The sequence below is a fragment of the Muntiacus reevesi genome, chromosome 6, assembly GCF_963930625.1.
Source record: "Muntiacus reevesi chromosome 6, mMunRee1.1, whole genome shotgun sequence".
Classification (NCBI taxonomy): Eukaryota; Metazoa; Chordata; class Mammalia; order Artiodactyla; family Cervidae; genus Muntiacus; species Muntiacus reevesi.
In genome coordinates, this window is record NC_089254.1 from 49,526,813 (window position 1) to 49,546,177 (window position 19,365).

General features: G+C 37.5%; 1 protein-coding gene across 1 annotated transcript in view; it reads right to left on the bottom strand.

Moving 5' to 3' along the window:
* The window catches only part of TES (testin LIM domain protein), a 58,662-nt gene that overhangs the window by 21,721 nt on the left and 17,576 nt on the right, over positions 1-19,365 (bottom strand). The window contains exon 2 of the mRNA XM_065939308.1: positions 3,715-3,800. Coding sequence (XP_065795380.1) covers positions 3,715-3,800 — 86 coding nt within the window. The remainder of the gene's footprint in view (positions 1-3,714; positions 3,801-19,365) is intronic.

The following is a 19,365-nucleotide window of genomic DNA, read 5'->3' on the forward strand; positions in this document are numbered from 1 at the left end:
GTACACAATACTATCCATTTTCAAAAGACCATTCTTGTGGCTGCATAGAAGGTCAGACTGATAAAAGCAAAGAATAACTAGGCTCTGATTTTCACAATGTGCTCCAAGAAGCCCTAAGGGTCTTAGAAGTCAAGGGTCACCATGAAGATGGAGGAGGAGGTTAAGTGGGCAGGAACTTGAGACCCCATGTCCACTTCAATCACAGCAGTTCTGGGGCCCTGGACCAAATCTGGAATCTTTGTTACACTCAGGACAACCAGCCTTAGAAAGTCTGTAAAAGTCTTCAAAGACTGTACTGAAAATGGCTCATCTGGAGGTCAAAGACACCCTCAAGCTTTCCAACTGCGGTGAAAAGGTCAAGGAATTATCAAAAATTCTGAGAAATGTGTCTGGACTCATGCCAGGAAGAAGACAGAACTACTAAATAACACCATTTGTACAGACTATATAAATCCAAGTTAGACCGGAAGCTGTGGCAAAGCTCTAGTCTTTTATGAATATGTGTGACTATGTATGCGTGCTCAGTTGTATCTGACTCTGTGACGCCATGGACTGTAGCCCACCAGGCTCCTCTGTCCATGGGATTCTCCAGGCAAGAATGCTGGAGTGGGCTGCCATTTTCTACTCCAGGAGCTTCCCGACTCAGAGATTGGACACACATCTCTTGTGTCTCCTAGATTGGTAGGTGAATTCTTTACCACTGAGGCAGCTTGGAAGCCCTAGAACAATGTGTATCATGAAGGAAAGAAACATGGTACATTAAGATAGAGCAGCAACAGAATAAATCCACGTAAATGGGGAAATAAGAGAAAACAAAAAACCTATCCGAAGAGGTAACATTTAAGCCATGATCTGAGGGTTGAGCAGCTACCCAACAGCATAAAGAAACCAATATCATTTGTGCAGACTATGTAAAGGAAAATGTAGGGGGAAAAAACTGTATTATGGGGGATAAATAACTTCTCAAATACTTTAGGAAACATAGAGAAACTAGTAAATCATAGGAATATCCACACTTTGGGTAAGATTAGGGACTTTATCTTTCTTCAGTTCAGTTCAGTCGCTCAGTCATGTCCGACTCTTTGCAAGCCCATGAACCACAGCACGGCAGGCCTCCCTGTCCATCACCAACTCCTGGAGTCCACCAAAACCCATGTCCATTGAGTTGGTGACGCCATCCAACCATCTCATACTCTGTCGTCCCCTTCTCCTTGTGCCCTCAAAGCATCAGGGTTTTTTCAAATGAGTCAGCTCTTCACATCAGGTGGCCAAAGTACTGGAGTTAGCACATGACAAAATACCTAAATCATAACAGATGCTTGGTGAATGTGTGTGGAACAGCAAATAACTCAGCCTGAGTTCTGAGACCCTGGGAGATCAGGCAGCAACATGCTAATGAAAATACTACTAGGCAGTAGCCAGAGTTTGTTTCTTTTTACTTGCATATGGTTTCTTATAAGCAACCTGAGGCAATCAGAAACAGAAGAAGTTTGCAGGTCCCTAGAGGGTAAAATTATTCAACAACTACCACCTCTAGGAAGAGTTTCAACTGATCTGACTTTTGTCAAGTGCCCATAAATGGATAAATAAACCAATCAGTGTGAACAAGGAAATGATGTACCATGACTGGGTCAGCTTACATCATATACCCAACACTGTGGTTAGTAACCAGAAGAAGATGTAGTCTTTTATGGTTCTTAACAGATTCTAAGATAATACTGACGTCAGGAGATGAGACTACATGAAAAAATGATAATGAATAAAGTGATTTTCATGTCATACAGATCTGCTCTTATCTGATATTTTTATCTGAAAATATCAGATGATAGTTATCTACAATATAAAAATAATATAGAGCAAATAAGAACTACTATAAACTAACCTGCTTTAGAGAAAAGACACCATCACTGAGGAAAGAGCTTTAAATAAAAATCTCATTAGCAGTTTTGGCAAATGTATAGTCAAACTAAAAAGAGCATGACTTGAGACTGCAAAGCAAGAACTGTGTCCAGCAGAGGGCAGTGCAGCTTTCCACAAAACCCACTGAGTACAAAGGGCTGTGCTCTCGTTAGGAGCTGAAACATTCTAACGCATGACAACTATTTTGTGTCTGGTGACTTTACCTTGCCAAAATATTACAGACATATTCACAAACTGCTATGTCCCTTGCAGAGGTAGCACAAAGAAGAGCCAGTAAAGTCTTGTAATTTTAAAATTCCCTGGACCATTTTAGCTCCTTACACGTAAAGAACTGTATCATCATTTGGGGGAGGGCTAAGGTTTCCTTTGCCTTCACTATTTAAAACTGTCCTTGTTTCCTAAAACTTATTATGTAAATGAGATTTTAAGGAAACTTAATATCCCAAATTTTATTTTACATTCTTCTTTAGCTTACACTGTATACAACCCCAGAGCCAATGACATTTTTTATTCGACAGTGGTTCCTATGGAAATATGCAGTACGAAAGAGTGGTCCTCAAATGAGATTCATTCTAACCGTCAGCTGCCATCCTAATGATGTATGGCTGATCACTTTAATCTTTTCCTTCTAGCAATAATGTGCTAATTCTAACTTTGAACACTTATTAACTATCGTTATGGTCTTGGCAGCCACTGATGAACGACATTTATGTTCTTTAAAAGAATGGATTTAAAATACCAGTTTTAGCTTTATATGACATAGAATAATGATTTTCAAAGAAACATGCAAATAAGAGCTATAAAAAATTCACATTTTTGATCCACTAACATTTGTCTTCCATATGTAGGCACTTGATTCAAATCAAGACAATGGCAATGGATTATCATTTTTTTAAACTCAAGCTTTTCAAAGGTTTTCAGTAGTAAATTTACAGCTGAAAATTTTGAAAAAACAAAACAACTAGATTCAAGTCCATTTCCTGACAACTAGGACATGAATGCTCAACTCATTGTATTTATTGTTTAATCACAAATATACAGATGAGATGTGCATAGTTGTCCATTTTAATAAAAGAATAGTTGTCCATTCTTAATAAAAGAATAACAATTAAATAAATAAATAGTCCTTCAGGATTACCATAAACTTATTTGCCACTCAGAGAAGAGACATATTCAATATTTTAGTCTCACAGGAAAACTGTGAGAAAACTAGCAAATAAATCAAGCAAATAAATACAGCCACTATAGCCCAATAAGCTCAAATAATGATAGGAAGTCAGAATATCTTTATTTCTTATTTATTTCTTAAAAAAGAATACAATCTAGTATTCTAGTACAATAAAGAATAAGAATACAATCTAGTACAGCCACTATATTGTATTCTTTTTTAAGAAATAAATAAGAAATAAAGATATTCTGACTTCCTATCATTATTTGAGCTTATTGGGCTATAGTGGCTGTATTTATTTGCTTGATTTATTTGCTAGTTTTCTCACAGTTTTCCTGTGAGACTAAAATATTGAATATGTCTCTTCTCTGAGTGGCAAATAAGTTTATGGTAATCCTGAAGGACTATTTATTTATTTAATTGTTATTCTTTTATTAAGAATGGACAACTATTCTTTTATTAAAATGGACAACTATGCACATCTCATCTGTATATTTGTGATTAAACAATAAATAGATCACAACTTAGCAACCATGCTGGATAACTTGTAAGCAGTCTCCAGTGTCTGAGGAAGCAGCGCCAAAAAGTAGAAATTACTAACGTGGTTTTAGTTTTTAAAACATTACCTCCAGAAGTGCAGTTCGAATCCCTCACATTTTTCTTTGCATTTTAAACAGGGGGCTCCAAATCCTTGCTCATGACCTAAACCCATCTGTTAAAGAAAAAACAACATAGATTTATTATTATGTTTTTAGAAAATCTTTAAAAAAATCAATAGACTACAACTTTAATTCTATTTATCACTCCTCTTGATATAACTTTCAAACAAATCTTTCATGAGTATCACATTGTTTAGTCAGTGATGACACCCAGGTATGCTATATGGCAATTCCAAGTGCATACACAACATACCCTGTATTCTTATTGCTTTTTTCATGAACAAAAAAGCATTAGAATACAACTGTATAGAAGACTACACATATTGCAAAAGTCACAAAAAGTCATGAATTTATCTTTTTGGCCACTACATGCCCTGTATATATAATAGGTACAGGGAACAGTCAGAGGAGCCAGAGGTTGGAAAGCAAGTCTGGCCCCAAATGACATTATTTTTTGGCAAACAAGAAATATGCAAACAATTTGGGGAAATATTGTCTTAATTATTTAATTAAATATTGATGTAATATTATTTTATTTTTGATAAATATAATAACAATAATAGCAACAACAAACACACTGAACAACAGGGATAAAGATGAGCACTTATCTCACTGAAATTTTACAGAACCTCATAAAATACTTATAAAGTAGGCAATTCTATTTTCCATCTTAAGAGATGACAACTGAAACTCTGAGAGGCCACAGAACTTACTTAAGATCAAAGTATTAATAAATGGTGTACAAGAGATCTGACTCCAAGTCCGATTCCAAGGTCTGCGTTCTTATGCCCTAGATAGGAGTGCAGGGATTGTACTATTGCCCTTATATAGCAAACCATTTTTTTCCTTCTACCGTATTAATAGTAATTCTCAGGAACTGCTGAGACATGACTTAATAAGCAAAAGGGGAGGGGTGCAGATGAGGGAAGGACACCAGAAGGCAATGTAAGCTCTGTACCCAACTATTGGTATTAGAGTGAAAAAGATCAACTAGCTTTGCTTCAGCACATCAACAAATCACCAGTGCCTCGATTATTCATATCACTGACTGCTGACAGATTTGTTACTGTTTAGTGTCTGGAGTGAGTGTCACAAGTCAGACGAGATTTTTTTCAATGGTTCCCTTTTGTAGCTTTACCAAGTTGTGTTTGTCACTGCAATCAAACCACAAAATTCTGTAAAGCAACTATCCTTCCATTAAAAAATTTAAAACAAAACAAAACAAAACACATTGTAACTTGTTCCATGAAAGATCAGCTTGATCAGCCCAAGAAGTTTAAATGAAGCCCTTCCTTTTTTCTTAAGAATTTTACCACATCCTTTTACATAACTAAGGGCATATTCAAAACCAGCTGGTCTACCCAGCTGCTTAGGTGAACCTACAATTTTTAAAGTTAGACCATTTCAAGAATATTTGCTAAACGTGATAAAAATCTGTCCAGCATTAACCACACTTTATTACCTTTGCCATGTCTCCATTACCAATTTTCAAAAGATTAAAAATTCTCTAAATTGTGTATTTTAACACTAGTCACTTTGTTTTTTTTGAAAGAATAAAATTATTTTCTTGTCACTGATCATTATAGTTCACAGGGATTACCAAAAGACAGAGATTCTAGCTATATTAGTTTACTGGTCTTTTGCAGTGAACATAACTAGTAAAGTTTTTTCTCCACTACAATATCCATAGTAAAATGAACAGCAAATCTAAAAAGGTCAATTACTTTTCCAGCCAATTTTAGCTTTCCATTACAGGAGAGGTAACAATCCTGAATCTGTCTGGTATATGGATTTGCCTCATACCATGTTCCATGTATCTCCTGCTAAACTGAATCTCAGATGAATATTAAGATTATATTATTAAGGCTTAATCACATAGCTCAGCTTAAATCAGCTGCTTCTAAATTCACAGAAATACATTTTATCTCATGAAAGAGAACATGCACACACATACAAACTTATATGTTTGTAGGTATGTATAAAATCCTGAAACAAAGGTTTACTGGCTTATAATAATATGGAGAACTAAGTATGATTCAGCCTCTAAATTAAATGGCCACCTAAACAAATTCTTGCCTACCTTCAAATCTGAATCATCTGGTTTGAGCAATACTGGCCTAAAATACCAGAAACATACTAGACCAATACCACCTCATTCTGTATTTCTGAATGAAACTTGGAAGCTCAGCTAATATAACTAGAACCTCAATCAGTTAGGAGAGGTTTTATACTAAGAACTCAGTGTAACAATGATGAAAGAAATCAGAGGACACAAACAGATGGAGAAACATACCGTGTTCATGGATTGGAAGAATCAATATTGTCAAAATGGCTATTTTGCCCAAAGCAATCTATAGATTCAATGCAATCCCTATCAAGCTACCAATGGTATTTTTCACAGAATTAGAACAAATAATCTCACAATTTGTATGGAAATACAAGAACTCAGTGTAGCTCATTGCTGATTTACAAAGTCAGCCTTCAGCCAGTTCAGTTCTCAGTCCTGTCCAGCTCCTTTTCACAGTTCCAGATATTTTAAATTACTCAAGTAATTTAAGTTTGGCAATGACAATTAGCCTTTTAAATTTTACTTTTACTCGCTGCATCATGACTAACTTCTATACCCCTCCTGTGAATTCCTGGAAAAACTTCTGCAGCACTTACTTACCGTACAGTATTAATTAGCATATAACAGGTATGCTTATGTTTATTATGTACTTGTGTAATTGGTTGATTATAAGTTTCAGAAAGTATTGACCACATAAGAGGGTTTCTCCTAAGTGTCTCACAGGGCTTGATACTTTATGCAGAGTAGTTTTCTGAATAAATATGTGGCTGAATTCAGTGCCAGTCTGGAAAGGACATTAGATTGCAAGTGCCTTGAAGGCATCAGTTCAGTTCAGTTCAGTCGCTCAGTCGTGTCTGACTCTTTGCGACCCCATGGACTGCAGCACGCCAGACTTCCTTGTCCATCACCAACTCCTGGAGCCTACTCAAACTTATGTCCATCACGTCGGTGATGCCATCTAACAATCTCATCCTCTGTCATCCCCTTCTCCTCCCGCCTTCAATCATTCCCACCAGCAGAGTCTTTTCAAATGAGTCGGTTCTTTGCATCAGGTGGCCAAAGTATTGGAGTTTCAGCTTCAGCATCAGTCCTTCCAATGAATACTCAGGATTGATTTCCTTTAGGATGAACTGGTTGTATCTCCTTGCAGTCCAAGGGACTCTCAAGAGTCTTCTCCAACACCACAGTTCAAAAGCATCAATTCTTTGGCGCTCAGCTTTCTTTATAGTCCAACTCTCACATCCATACATAACTACTGGAAAAACCAAAGCTTTGACTAGAAGGACCTTTGTTGGTCAAGCAATGTCTCTGCTTTTTAATATGCTGTCTAGGTTGGTCACAGTTTTTCTTCCAAGGAGCAAGTGTCTTTTAATTTCATGGCTGCAGTCACCATCTGCAGTGATTCTGGAGCTCCCCAAAATAAAGTCTGTCACTATTTCCATTGTTTCCCCATCTATTTGCCATGAAGACCAGATGACACGATCTTTATCTTTGAATGTTGAGTTTTAAGCCAACTTTTTCACTCTCCTCTTTCACCTTCATCAAGAGGCTCTTTAGTTCTTCTTCGCTTTCCGCCATAAGGGTTGTGTCATCTGCATATCTGAGGTTATTGGTATTTCTCCTGGCAATCTCGATTCCAGCTTGTGCTTCATCCAGTCCAGCATTTCTCATGATGTATTCTGCATATAAGTTAAATAAGCAGGGTGACAATATGTAGCCTTGACATACTCCTTTCCCAATTTGAAACCAGCCTTTTGTTCCATGTCCAGTTCTAACTGTTGCTTCTTGACTTGCATACAGATTTTTTGCATACAGATTTCTTGACTTGCATACAGGAGGCAGGTCAGGTGGCCTGGGATTCCCATCTCTTGAAGAATTTTCCACAGTTTGTGGTGATCCACACAGTCAAAGGCTTTGGCATAGTCAATGAAACACAAGTAGGTGTTTTTCTGGAACTCTCTCGCTTTTTTGATGATCCAATGGAAGTTGGCAATTTGATCTCTGGTTCCTCTGCCTTTTCTATCTAGCTTGATCATCTGGGAGTTCACGGTTCACATATTGCTGAAGCCTGGCTTGGAGAATTTTGAGCAGTACTTTACTAGTGTGTGAGATCAGTGTAACTGTGCGGTAGTTTGAGCATTCTTTGGCATTGCCTTTCTTAGGGATTGGAATGAAAACTGACCTTTTCCAGTCCTGTGGCCACTGCTGAGCTTTCCAGATTTGCTGGCATATTAAGTGCAGCACTTTCACAGCATCATCTTTTAGGATTTGAAATAGCTCAATTGGAATTCCATCACCTCCACTAGTTTTGTTCATAGTGATGCTTCCTAAGGCCCACCTGACTTTGCATTCCAGAATATCTGGCTCTAGGTGAGTGATAGCACCATCGTGGTTATCTGGGTCATGAAGATCTTTTTTGTATAGTTCTTCTATGTATTCTTGCCACCTCTTCTTAATATCGTCTGTTTCTGTTAGGTCCATACCATTTCTGTCCTTTCTTGTGCCCATCTTTGCATGAAATGTTCCCTTGGTATCTCTAATGTTCTTGAAGACATCTCTAGTCTTTCCCATTCTATTGTTTTCCTCTATTTCTTTACACTGATTGCTGAGGAAGGCTTTCTTATCTCTCCTTACTATTCTTTGGAACTCTGCATCGAAATGGGTATATCTTTCCTTTTCTCCTTTGCCTTAAGCTTCTCTTCTTTTCTCAGCTATTTGTAAGGCCTTGTCAGACAACCATTTTGTCTTTTTGCATTTCTTTTTCTTAGGGATGTCAGTCTTGGAAAGGGGCAATTTGTTTCTTTCCTACCAAAATTGTTATCAGTTTATTCCTGAGAGTTATTAGAACTGGTGGTGTTCCATGAACATCTACTCTTTTAAAGTGCCCCACATATTTTTCGGGCTGGACAGGCCTAGACATCCCCGTGATGTAAGAAATCAGGAAACCAAAATTTAGAGGAGATGATTTGCTGCTGGTTACACAGCCAGTCAACAGCAAACTAACCTAAAACCCAGTGTCTGACTTGTGCTCCACTGTGCTGCTGGGGCAGACTCTGGAGGGTGTCCAGTGGGAGCCCTTCCATTTTCCAAAGAGATTCCCTGGCTCATTTCTGCTTCAAGGAAAAGGACTACAAGCCCCAAGTCTCCTGCAATACCTCTCAATGGAGATGACTTTGAAACCTACAGAAAGAGACACCGTGAATCAGGCAGGGAGAATGGGAAAGATCTTTTGAACAAGTGATAAATGAAATAAGCTGCAAAGGATGAACATCTAACTCAGTAAAAAGGAGGAGGAAGTACATTCAAAGCAGAAGGGACACCTTATTTGAAGCCTGTGACAGAAGAAGGATGGTTAGTGTTGAGGAACTCTTAGAGAACATGAGAGGTGACAGGGCCAGCCTTGTAGCAGGCCAAGTGGGGCTTTCTATCCTTCTTTTTTCCTTTTCCTGAGGAACAAATAAATCTCCTGAAGCATCTGGCACCGTGTCTTAGGTTACCAGGTTTAAAAAAGAAGACATCCCCAGAGAGAAGATGAGACTCTAAGGAGGAAGGTCCTAGAGAAAAGGCATGCACGCACAGGATGGGATGGGGGGCGAGGGAGCAAGGGCCCCTCTTAAGTTCTGCTGGCCAAACCTCAGGAAGACCCTCAGGGAGACTAGGAGACCTAACTCTGAGAGAAGCAGTAATTTGAGAAAACAGTTCCGCAGTCTGCCCTGGAAAGCTCTGAAAGCACTACTCCAGTGTTCTTCTACTCCTGCTGGCCTGCCTGGAAGATCAACTTCATCTTCTTTCCTGCAGTTTGGGTTTGTGTCCACCTGAAGAATGTGTCCCTTCCCACCTTCCCAAACACACACACATTCCTCTTCCCCTGGGGTCCATACATAAGGAGTGAGGAGACTCTCAAAATATCACAAAGAGACAAGTAAATGAAAGACAGCAGAATGAGGTCACAGCAATATGATACACCCACTCTCCTGTTACAACCCAATGTTTCTAATTAAAAAAAAATGCACAAGTGAAAAAAAGCACCTAGGTTTCAAAACCATTTTAGCAGCTAAAGTGATCAGAGTTTCAGTAAGTAAATAAATTTACTTTCTTTAGAGGAGTTTCATTAAGAGAAATTTTATAGATATAAATGAAGCTATAAACCCAACCTCCTTAACACCCAGCACTGAAGATCTCTAATTTATGCCACTTACTGGGATGGGAACTTCCTCCATAATCTTACCCTCTTTATCAAACTCTATTAGAATACAAAAGCACAAACTCTGTTAGAACACAAAAGCTTTTGTATCCTACTCAAAGAACAAAGATCTGTGGAAAACACTGTTTTATAGAGTGCCTACTTTCAGATTAAGTAATAATCCAGAGTACAATGTGTCCTCTAATCCTGTTCAACCCAATTTATATGATAAAACTGCACCCCAGCAAGACATATCTCTACTGGTATGAGGTAACTTCCTTCTGCTTTTGTTCCTGCCCCAATTTAGGCATCTGCCATCCTCCCTTTAACAAGTCAAACATATAAAATGAAGTAAAATGTACTAAGTCTACTTTGTAGTAAAATGAATTTCAGAGCCAGAGCTTCCCCAGGTACATTCTCAAGACCTGTTCCAAGACTCTCTTGTGCAGAGGTCACAGGAGCTTGGATTCTCCAACTTGTCTTAGTCTCAGTTTGAGGGTCTGGAATACCATATGTTCTAAGGGCTCAACTGACTTCTCTTCCTGCTTACATCGTGTTCAGGATTCCCTTAAGTCCAGGACCCAGGATTCTTCTCTCTATACCTCGTGCTTCCCTTTACCCACAGTACAGACTGCGTTCTTTGGTCAGTCAGGGTCCTTCTCCTTTCCTCAAGAGTTATGGCTACTACTCTTAGACATCCAGATCTTACAGGTTAATTTCTGCCCAGGTTTCTGGGCTGGAGAATTCTTGGTGAGTGATGAGAACAAGAAGTTATTTAATGAAACCCACGGTGTGCGGGAGCGGGTGGTAGAGGAAGTATTAGTTCCTCACCTAAGGCAGCCTGGCTGTTTAGAACAGGAAGGTCAGATCCTTGGACTAATATAAACACCAATATATATGTGCTTATATGTAATATATATGAGAATTAACTATACCAGGCATTAATGATCAAGAATTACACGACTAAATGGTGAAAATGTAGAATGAGCACTGGAAGAGAATCAGGAAAACTGTGATGTGGTCCTTAGGAATTACGACCAAGTCCAGTGATTTTAGAGGTTACTATTCTTCTCTAGGCTCCATCTAGGTAATGAAGGAACTGAACTAGATCAATTCTAAGATGCTTTTCAATTCTAAAATTATGGCTGAAAATTGTGTTTCAGATTAACTTCATCTCAGTTGCTATTCAGCATGGTCACCAGCTTAATATTTAAATACTAAACAGAAAATAATTATTTGAGAAAGCTAATGTATTATTGGCTCTAACAGGTCAGAACCATCCAGAATTCAGCTTGGAAGAGTAGTTTAAAAACTATATAAGAAACACAAAATTTAAGTTCTGAGGGGTAAGACACAGTTCTGTTGTACATAATTATTTCAACAGCAAATGGGATGTAGTATTCCCTGTAGAGTCAACACTTGGTGCCAGAAAACACGTGTTTTTCATAAGCATACAAGTCCAAAAGTTGTCTGCTTCACATAATTTTAGTAACACATTCTGGCCAGCATCAATACAAGGATATGACAGATTAATTTTTCTTCTTCAGTGTCCAAGAAAACAGGTCCTTTGGATTGACTATATTTGGAAAAACTACAGTCATGCTTTAGGAATACCTATCTAGGTCCTTTGAAAAAATAAAAATGATTGTATAATATTTATCCTAAAATACCAGTCACAGACAAATAAGACTTTTTTAATATCCTTAACTATAGGATCCAGATACTGAACATATAGCACTGTTATCCGTGCCTGCAAATATCCCTCATCTCCTGCTTATTTCAGAGACAGAAATGAGAATGGGATCAATTTCTCTGTATTTATCATTTCAGGCAACCACATAGGTTGGCAATATTTCAGGTGACCCTTCTGACCCAGGAAAGAGTATTACATATCAGATACTCTAAAGAAAAAGGAAAGTAGGGAACATCTGGTATTTCAAATACAGTCTGACTTGATTTGGATACAATTTAGGTCTGGAAGATATTATTCAGTATTCATAGTGAGATCATCTGATTCATGCTGTTTTCATAACCAAATTCCCCTCTGGAGCAAAAAATCATATGTGGTTACTAAACACACAAGTGTTACTAAGAATTCTTTAATCATCTTGGAATGAAGCTGACCAAGGTAGATTATATGAAATACATATATATTTTCTCTGTACATGTACACGTCTATTCATCCACATATATATATATGTATACACACATATATTCATAATACACTCATGTATTTTAGATCTTGTTCACATAAGTGAATATTCTGGACAAAGGAATTAAATTTCTAAATAAATAGTTCCTCTCAGCACATGGCTCTTCTAGAAACCTGGTATAAACTTTGAAGTTTCCCTCCAACCCAACTTCAAATTGGTATGTTTTCATTAATATCTAACATAAGATTTCAAACTGTTTTAGTTTTTTAGCTCGATGCCTGTTTCCCAATATCTACTAAGATTCTCAGTGACCACCCACCACCGAAAAAAAAAAGGTCAGGTTACACAGAAAACCAGACTTAAACATAGAGAGAAACACCTTCAACTTTCATATAGTGTGTCAAGTTTTTTAGGTGGGAATACAAAGAAGTAACTTATTGTGATTAAGAGATATGATTAATCATTCCAAGTAAAATTGCTGTTATATTTTGCTTTGCTCATAAGAACAAAAACTTTCCATCTCTCACTTAATTCTGAAATACATGAGAAGAATAATGAAGAAAAAGTCATTACACCTATCTAGTTACCCAAACTTGGGCATGAAGGCCTCTTTATCCTTGTCAAAGTCATGCTTTTAATGTCCAAGTTTTGTTAAAAACTACACTTTGCTCTTTCATCTCCACTCCACTGTTCATGTCCAAATTTCTATCAAATCAACCTGGGATCCTACTCTCCAAACTGATCACTCCCTTCATGTAATGTCATAGTGCTTCTCCCAAAATTATTTTAATAAAACCCAAAGGTGATCGTAATATTACACTTGTTAGATACTTTTAGTGAGTTCAATGAATTCACGTGTCTTAGCCTGGCAGAGAAAGACCTTTCAACTTGGCACCACCCTCAATCCTCCAACTCGCACCCCTCCCCTCCAGCCATGCTCTGATTCGAGATGAGCTTTTCCCTTGCCTGGATCTCATTCCTCTTCTCCTCCATCTGGTAAAATACTACTGTATATACCCAATTCAAAAAGCAGTTACTCTGTACTGCTTTTGAACCATCCTCAGCAGAGTTCTGAATTCCATTGGTCTTGGTTCAAATTCTATTATTTATTCCTTTTTTTCTATACTATGATACTCATTTAACCCACTGGACTGAGTTTCTAGTTCATATTTGAATTCCTGATGTCTGCTGCACAGCCTGAGATTTATAGAAATGCCAGAAAGTGTTATCTACTTATTTAAAACTTGCTTTAATTTAATCAAATCATTTATAACATAGCACCCAGGAATTCCCATTGCTTTTCACAAAAAATAAAGATTTTAAAAGGGCTCTGGCAAGGTGGTGGTGATAATAACTGCAATGGCAAATAGTTATTGAGCAATTATATTGTCAGGCATGGCTATAAGTTTTTACTTGGGTCATCTCATTTTATACTCGTAAGAATGCTATGAAACCTGTTAATTATTATCTGCATTTTCATCCAGGTGAAGAAACTAAAGCAGAAAACTGTTGACAGGTCTAAGGTCAGCTGCACTGGAGAATGCCTGTTCTTAACCACTAGTGCCTAAGCATACATAGATCATGAACATGGAAAGACCTCAGGTCAGATAAATATTTAATATATTAATTCTTTTTAAATAGAAAGAAATATAAATTTTAATTTGAGATCAAAATATTATACCAAGAATAAAATAATCAAGTAAGGGTCTTTAGTTGTCAGGACCACTTATTCAGAAGCAAGTGGGAATAAAACTCTTTATAGCAGATTCTAGAATTCATTTTCACATCCTTTCAGCTTTTCAGTGCATGAAGTACAAAGGCATAGCCCTTCGCGAAACTATATCATAAAATCCACTGTGAGACAAATGAACTGACACTTTTTTGTTCACACATAGTAGTAAATCATCACTAACAAATCACTGTGATAGGAAGGAAAAGGAAACAAGTGATCTTTCAGTCTAAATAGTTTATAATAAATTCTCTTCTGGAGGTACTGGATCAATCTTCCTGGAACTTTAACAAACAAATTAAATAGATAACTCCCAGTCCGTCTTTCCCTACATTCCTTAAGGCAGTACCAGTATTAGGTAAGTGATAAAAGGACTGTTACCAAGACAATTTGTCTACTTTGGTCTGGGATATAATCAAATCGTTAAGTTACTTAAAACATCTATACAACCTCAATAAATATAGTAACATTTTTGACGAAGACCAGAAGTAGATCCTGCTGCTTTTTTCTAGGAAACAATAATGAATTGTAGTTTCGTTAGGGTACCTTAAAGCAATTCTGCTTTTTCTTAAATGACCACTGGTAGTTGTGAAGGTAGAAGTGGTAATAAAAATACCTCAACTACTATTTGTTAGGGGCTTTCCTGGTAGCTCTGGAGAAGGAAATGGCAATCCACTCCAGGATTCTTGCCTGGAGAATCCCATGGACGGAGGAGCCTGGTGGGCTACAGTCCACGGGGTCACAAAGAGTCGGACACAACTGAGCGACTTCACTTCACTTCCTGGTAGCTCAGCTGGTAAAGAATCTGCCTGCTGTACAAGAACCCGGGTTTGAGTCCTGGGTCGGGAAGATCCCCTGGAGTAGGAAATGGAAACCCACTCCAGTATTTGTGCCTGGAGAATCCCATGGACAGAGGAGCCTTGTGGGCTACAAGCCCATAGGGTCGCAAAGAGTCAGACACAACTAAAGCAACTTAGTATGCACGTGCACCATTTGTTAAGACGTTAATACCTACCAGGCACAATACATATATCACCTGATTGAATTTTCAAGACAACTGACGGGAGAGTGTTATTACTCCTATTTCACAAATAAAGACACTGAGACTCGGAGAGATTAAGGAATTTGTCTAAGACTGCCCGGCTATCTTGGGGGCAATCTGCCAAATGCAGACAGAGCTGATTTGAATCTTGGCCTTTCTAACTCCAAATCCTGAGCTTAACTACAAAATCAGTATTTTTTCCTCTAAAATGAGACTCTGAAGATAAGTAATAATTTAAATGAGTCATATTCCTCATCTGTAACTTCTGTAGAACAATAGATTTTGATCTGAAAGACAGTCTATTTGTCACCAGCTAGGAATTCCTCCTTCCTAGACAAACCTGAGACTGATTATAAGAAACCCGAGAGTCTGCAAACCAGCTGCACTAACACAGAAAGCCCTGAGGTGATTAGTCACGCACACGAGAGGACCCTCAAAGTATGGGGCACGAGTCAAGGAAATACCCAGGGTACTGATGCAAAACAGGTCTCTTACAATGATTTAGGAAGAGGAAAAGAAGTTTTAAAAGAAACAACGAAATACAAAAGAACAAGTTAAATCTCAAAGTTGAAAGATCTTTATTCAAAACTTATTCAAAACAAGTAGGTTTATCAATAGTATTGAAAATTATTAACTATATTATATAGAAGACTCCATATATTTATGCAGTGTCCAGGGGTAATATAATGAAGCAAAAACTGCAAAAATTATTTTCTTTTTTTTTTTTCCAAATCACTAAATTCCTAGATTCCTAGTGGAAAACCTCTGTATTACTTTCAAATTACTCCAAAATTTGGGGGCTGAAAATAACAAACATTTATCATCTTATAGCTTTCTGCGTGTCAGGCAGGTGGGAGTAGCTTACCTAGGTGAGCTGGCTCTGAGCCTCTTGCAAGGTTGCAATCAGGGGTCAACTAGGGCTGTAGTCACTCAAGGCTCAATTGGGGAAGATCCACTTTTAAGCTCTCTCACATTGGTACCTATGACATGGCAGCAAGTTTTCCCCAGGGCAAGTGAACCACAAAGAGTGCACCCCAGATGGAAGCTGAAGTCTTTAATCTTTGAAGGGATGTACCATCACATCTGCCATGTTACATTCCTTGGCAGCTACTGACCAGGACCAGCCCACACTCAAGCGAAGCGAAACACAAAAGACTATGAATTCTAGGAGGTGGAATCAATGGGGGCCATCTTGACAGCCTCTATTCGGTTTTGATTTTAAATGCTAAGACTAAGTGATCTGTAATGACAGACTTTACAAAGGGAGGGGATATAAATGTGCTTATCTACCACCCTTGCCTTTATTTTTTTCCACTTCAAATATTTATGTCTCTACTCACCCCAATGGGCAGAGTAAACAAAACTTTGCTCTTTTCTTATAAATGCTCTCATTTTATTCCCCTCAGTTTAACTGTTCACTCAGTCAAGATCAGGGAACAGTCTTTCAGAAGACAGAGTAGGATGATTTTGTCTCTCATCTTATTCTCTAACCATCTCAACATATATACACACTTGTATATACACATACTTGTTTTAGAACATAGTCACAAACCAGAATACAAACTATCAGGTTTGACTAGCAAGAGATTTCTAGAAATACATTTAAAAGAAAAATTTCACAATTTATATAATATGTCATAGTCCTCCTTAATGGACAGAGGATAAAACTGGAAAAAGACTGATATAAACCTTATTCTATTATATAACTTTTCTGGTTATGAAAAGGAAAAAATATATAGTACTTCTTTGTGATATCAGAATGTAAATTACTTGATTCAAATTAGGTACTATTTATAGGCAGCAGTTCATAACTAACTTTTCAGTACTGTATACTTATTCAAAATCTAATGTATCCTCACAGTATTATTGGAGACAAAATAATTTAGTTTTTTTTTTTAAAGATTGCACTTATCTTAGGTAAGTCAATTATAAAAAGAAATGTATTGCGTCTGTTCAGTTTAGCTGGTTCCTTATAAACATTTTTCAAACTGACTACTATCAAATTATCTCTAAACTCTCACATGAAGGCAGTCACCTGAGCTGTTCACCAATTCTCTTCTGTGAATTCTACTCAGAAAGAGCCTCCTCCTAACTCTGTTACTTTGACAAAGACAATGCAGGCCATAAAAGTGTCACAGGCTACAGCTGCTGATGAAATGATTTCTTAATTAGGATTAGCTGAGCTGTGGCTCAGTGGAAAGACTTTGTAATGCATGTGCTTTTATACACAGGACTCAGAGACTCCTAATTATCAGCTATAAAAGGGATTTAAAAAATGTGATTCCAAAAGGCGTCTGTAGAAGTCTCCTAAAAGAATTTAGATCATGACAAACAATTCTAATTTGGTCTTGTGTCACTAACTCCACAGCTGGCTCAAAGAGTGGATTCCACAGATACTGCTGTGTATTAAGAAGCCTTTTTAAAGACTGTACATATCAAAACTTGAATATTGCCATCATTTTTTACCAGGCTTAAGGTCTACAGTATTTCTTTAGGAGTATAACTGAGGAGTAAGGATGACTATACAATTAAGTGATTTATTGCCATTGACTGTCTACCTAATCAGAGCACATGCAGAAAAGAGAACAGTACAGGCATGTTTTCAGAGACAGAATGAAGGGAAAGGCCTGTGGCACTGGCTTGAAAGAGTTGTTAGAGCTGCTGCCCAGGCAAGCACAAGCATCCAAGGGAATCTGGAGAGGAAAATCCCAATGAGGAGAAGGCATAGAAAATCTGGGGTAAAAGGTGTCAAAAGACAAATCTTATTTTCCACTTTGCCCAGAATTGGCATTCAGGTGTATTTAGAGCAAAAGTAAAGTTTTAAAGCACTGGTAGACGTGTTAGAAACTTTGAAATGAAGGGAGAGATGCAGGAACCCTACTGCCAGATGCCTTAGGCTTATGTACTTATTGTCTAAACTTTTCACACCATCCATTGCTCTGGAAAAAAAGAATTATCTTTATATGATGTGCTATGTAAATGTAACTAATTAATTTTTGACCCATCATTTGATTTTTGATTTATTAGGGAAGTGGTATGGATTCACATGCTTTTTTGTTCTATATTTAAACTAGAGCCCAAGGACTTCCTCACTACAAAAGGTACTGGGATTCAGGGGAAATAGACAACTTTCAAAACATACATATACCACCTTTTTACAACTAGAATCAAATTTCAGCTGCAGAGTAATTTAACTTCCCTTTATATTGATGAAACAATAAGCAAAAAAATCAAAATTAGATTTGACTAGGTTAGAAAGGGGGCCGTTCTCAAGTGATCATTGATGTCAGGGAAGCTACAGTGTCCAGATTCTTTCTTATGTACAGCAGGTTAGGAAGGTAATTCAGAATGAGAAAAGTCTTCTCTAAGACCTTTTCCATAGTTTTCACCGTGGGAGGCCAAGAAGACTTACATCCTAGCAACAGAGGGAGTATAAGTTATAATCTGTTGCCTAACAAACCACCCTTAAACAGAGTGGCTTAAAATAACAACCATTTAGAGTTTGCAGTTTCTGATCATGATATTCTGCTCATGCTTCTGCAGTTTAACACCTTGGGCTGGGTTCAGCTGATGATTCTTCTGGTCTGAGTTGGGCTCACTGCATTGGTAGTCACCTTTCAGGTAAGCTAGGGACAACTAGTTCAGGGGAGCCTCATCTGAGATGTGTCATCTTTTCTATGTGGTCTCATTCTCCAGTGGGCTGAGCTAGGCTAGTTCACATGGTTGTAACAGGGTTCCAAAACAGAGATGCAAACAAGCCCTGTGAAGTCCAAGGTTACAGCACATCTACCACTGTCTACCAGCAGCCCAGATTCAAAGGGCAGGAAAACAGACTCTACTTCTCCATAGGAGGTGCTAAAAAGAACTGTATCCATTTTTGCAATTTACCACAAAAACTCTAAGAAAGATTACACTCAGGAAAACGTAACTGTTTCCTACACTGGACCAGAGTACCTGGCAATGTTACATCAAGTGCCCCCACTAGAGGCCCAATAATATAGCTCTGAAATCTTTCCCACAGTGACTAGCATACAGCATGTACTCAACCAACTTCTAGCAAGTTACTTATAAATTTTTATTTTTATCATAAAAAATTACTTGCAAATTTTAAAAAAGGAAAAAATGAAATCCAGTAATTTAATACATTACATTTATTGAATTTTAAATATTTCTTTGTGTCCAATAAAGCATCAAGTATCAATAATTTTTCTGAAAGTGTTAAGTCATAAAATCCTTGATGATATATTCGGGTACCTGTTAAATGGTTTAAAAATTCATGAAGGATTTTCTGCTGTCTAAACTGAATTTCTTGATAATAATTATGATACACCTATTTTTCGTATGTGCAGGTACCATACTTTGTGCTTTAAAATGTTCATGTTAATTATTCTTTATACCCCTGTGATGGTTGTAATGCATTTTCAGATAAAGATCCTGAGGATT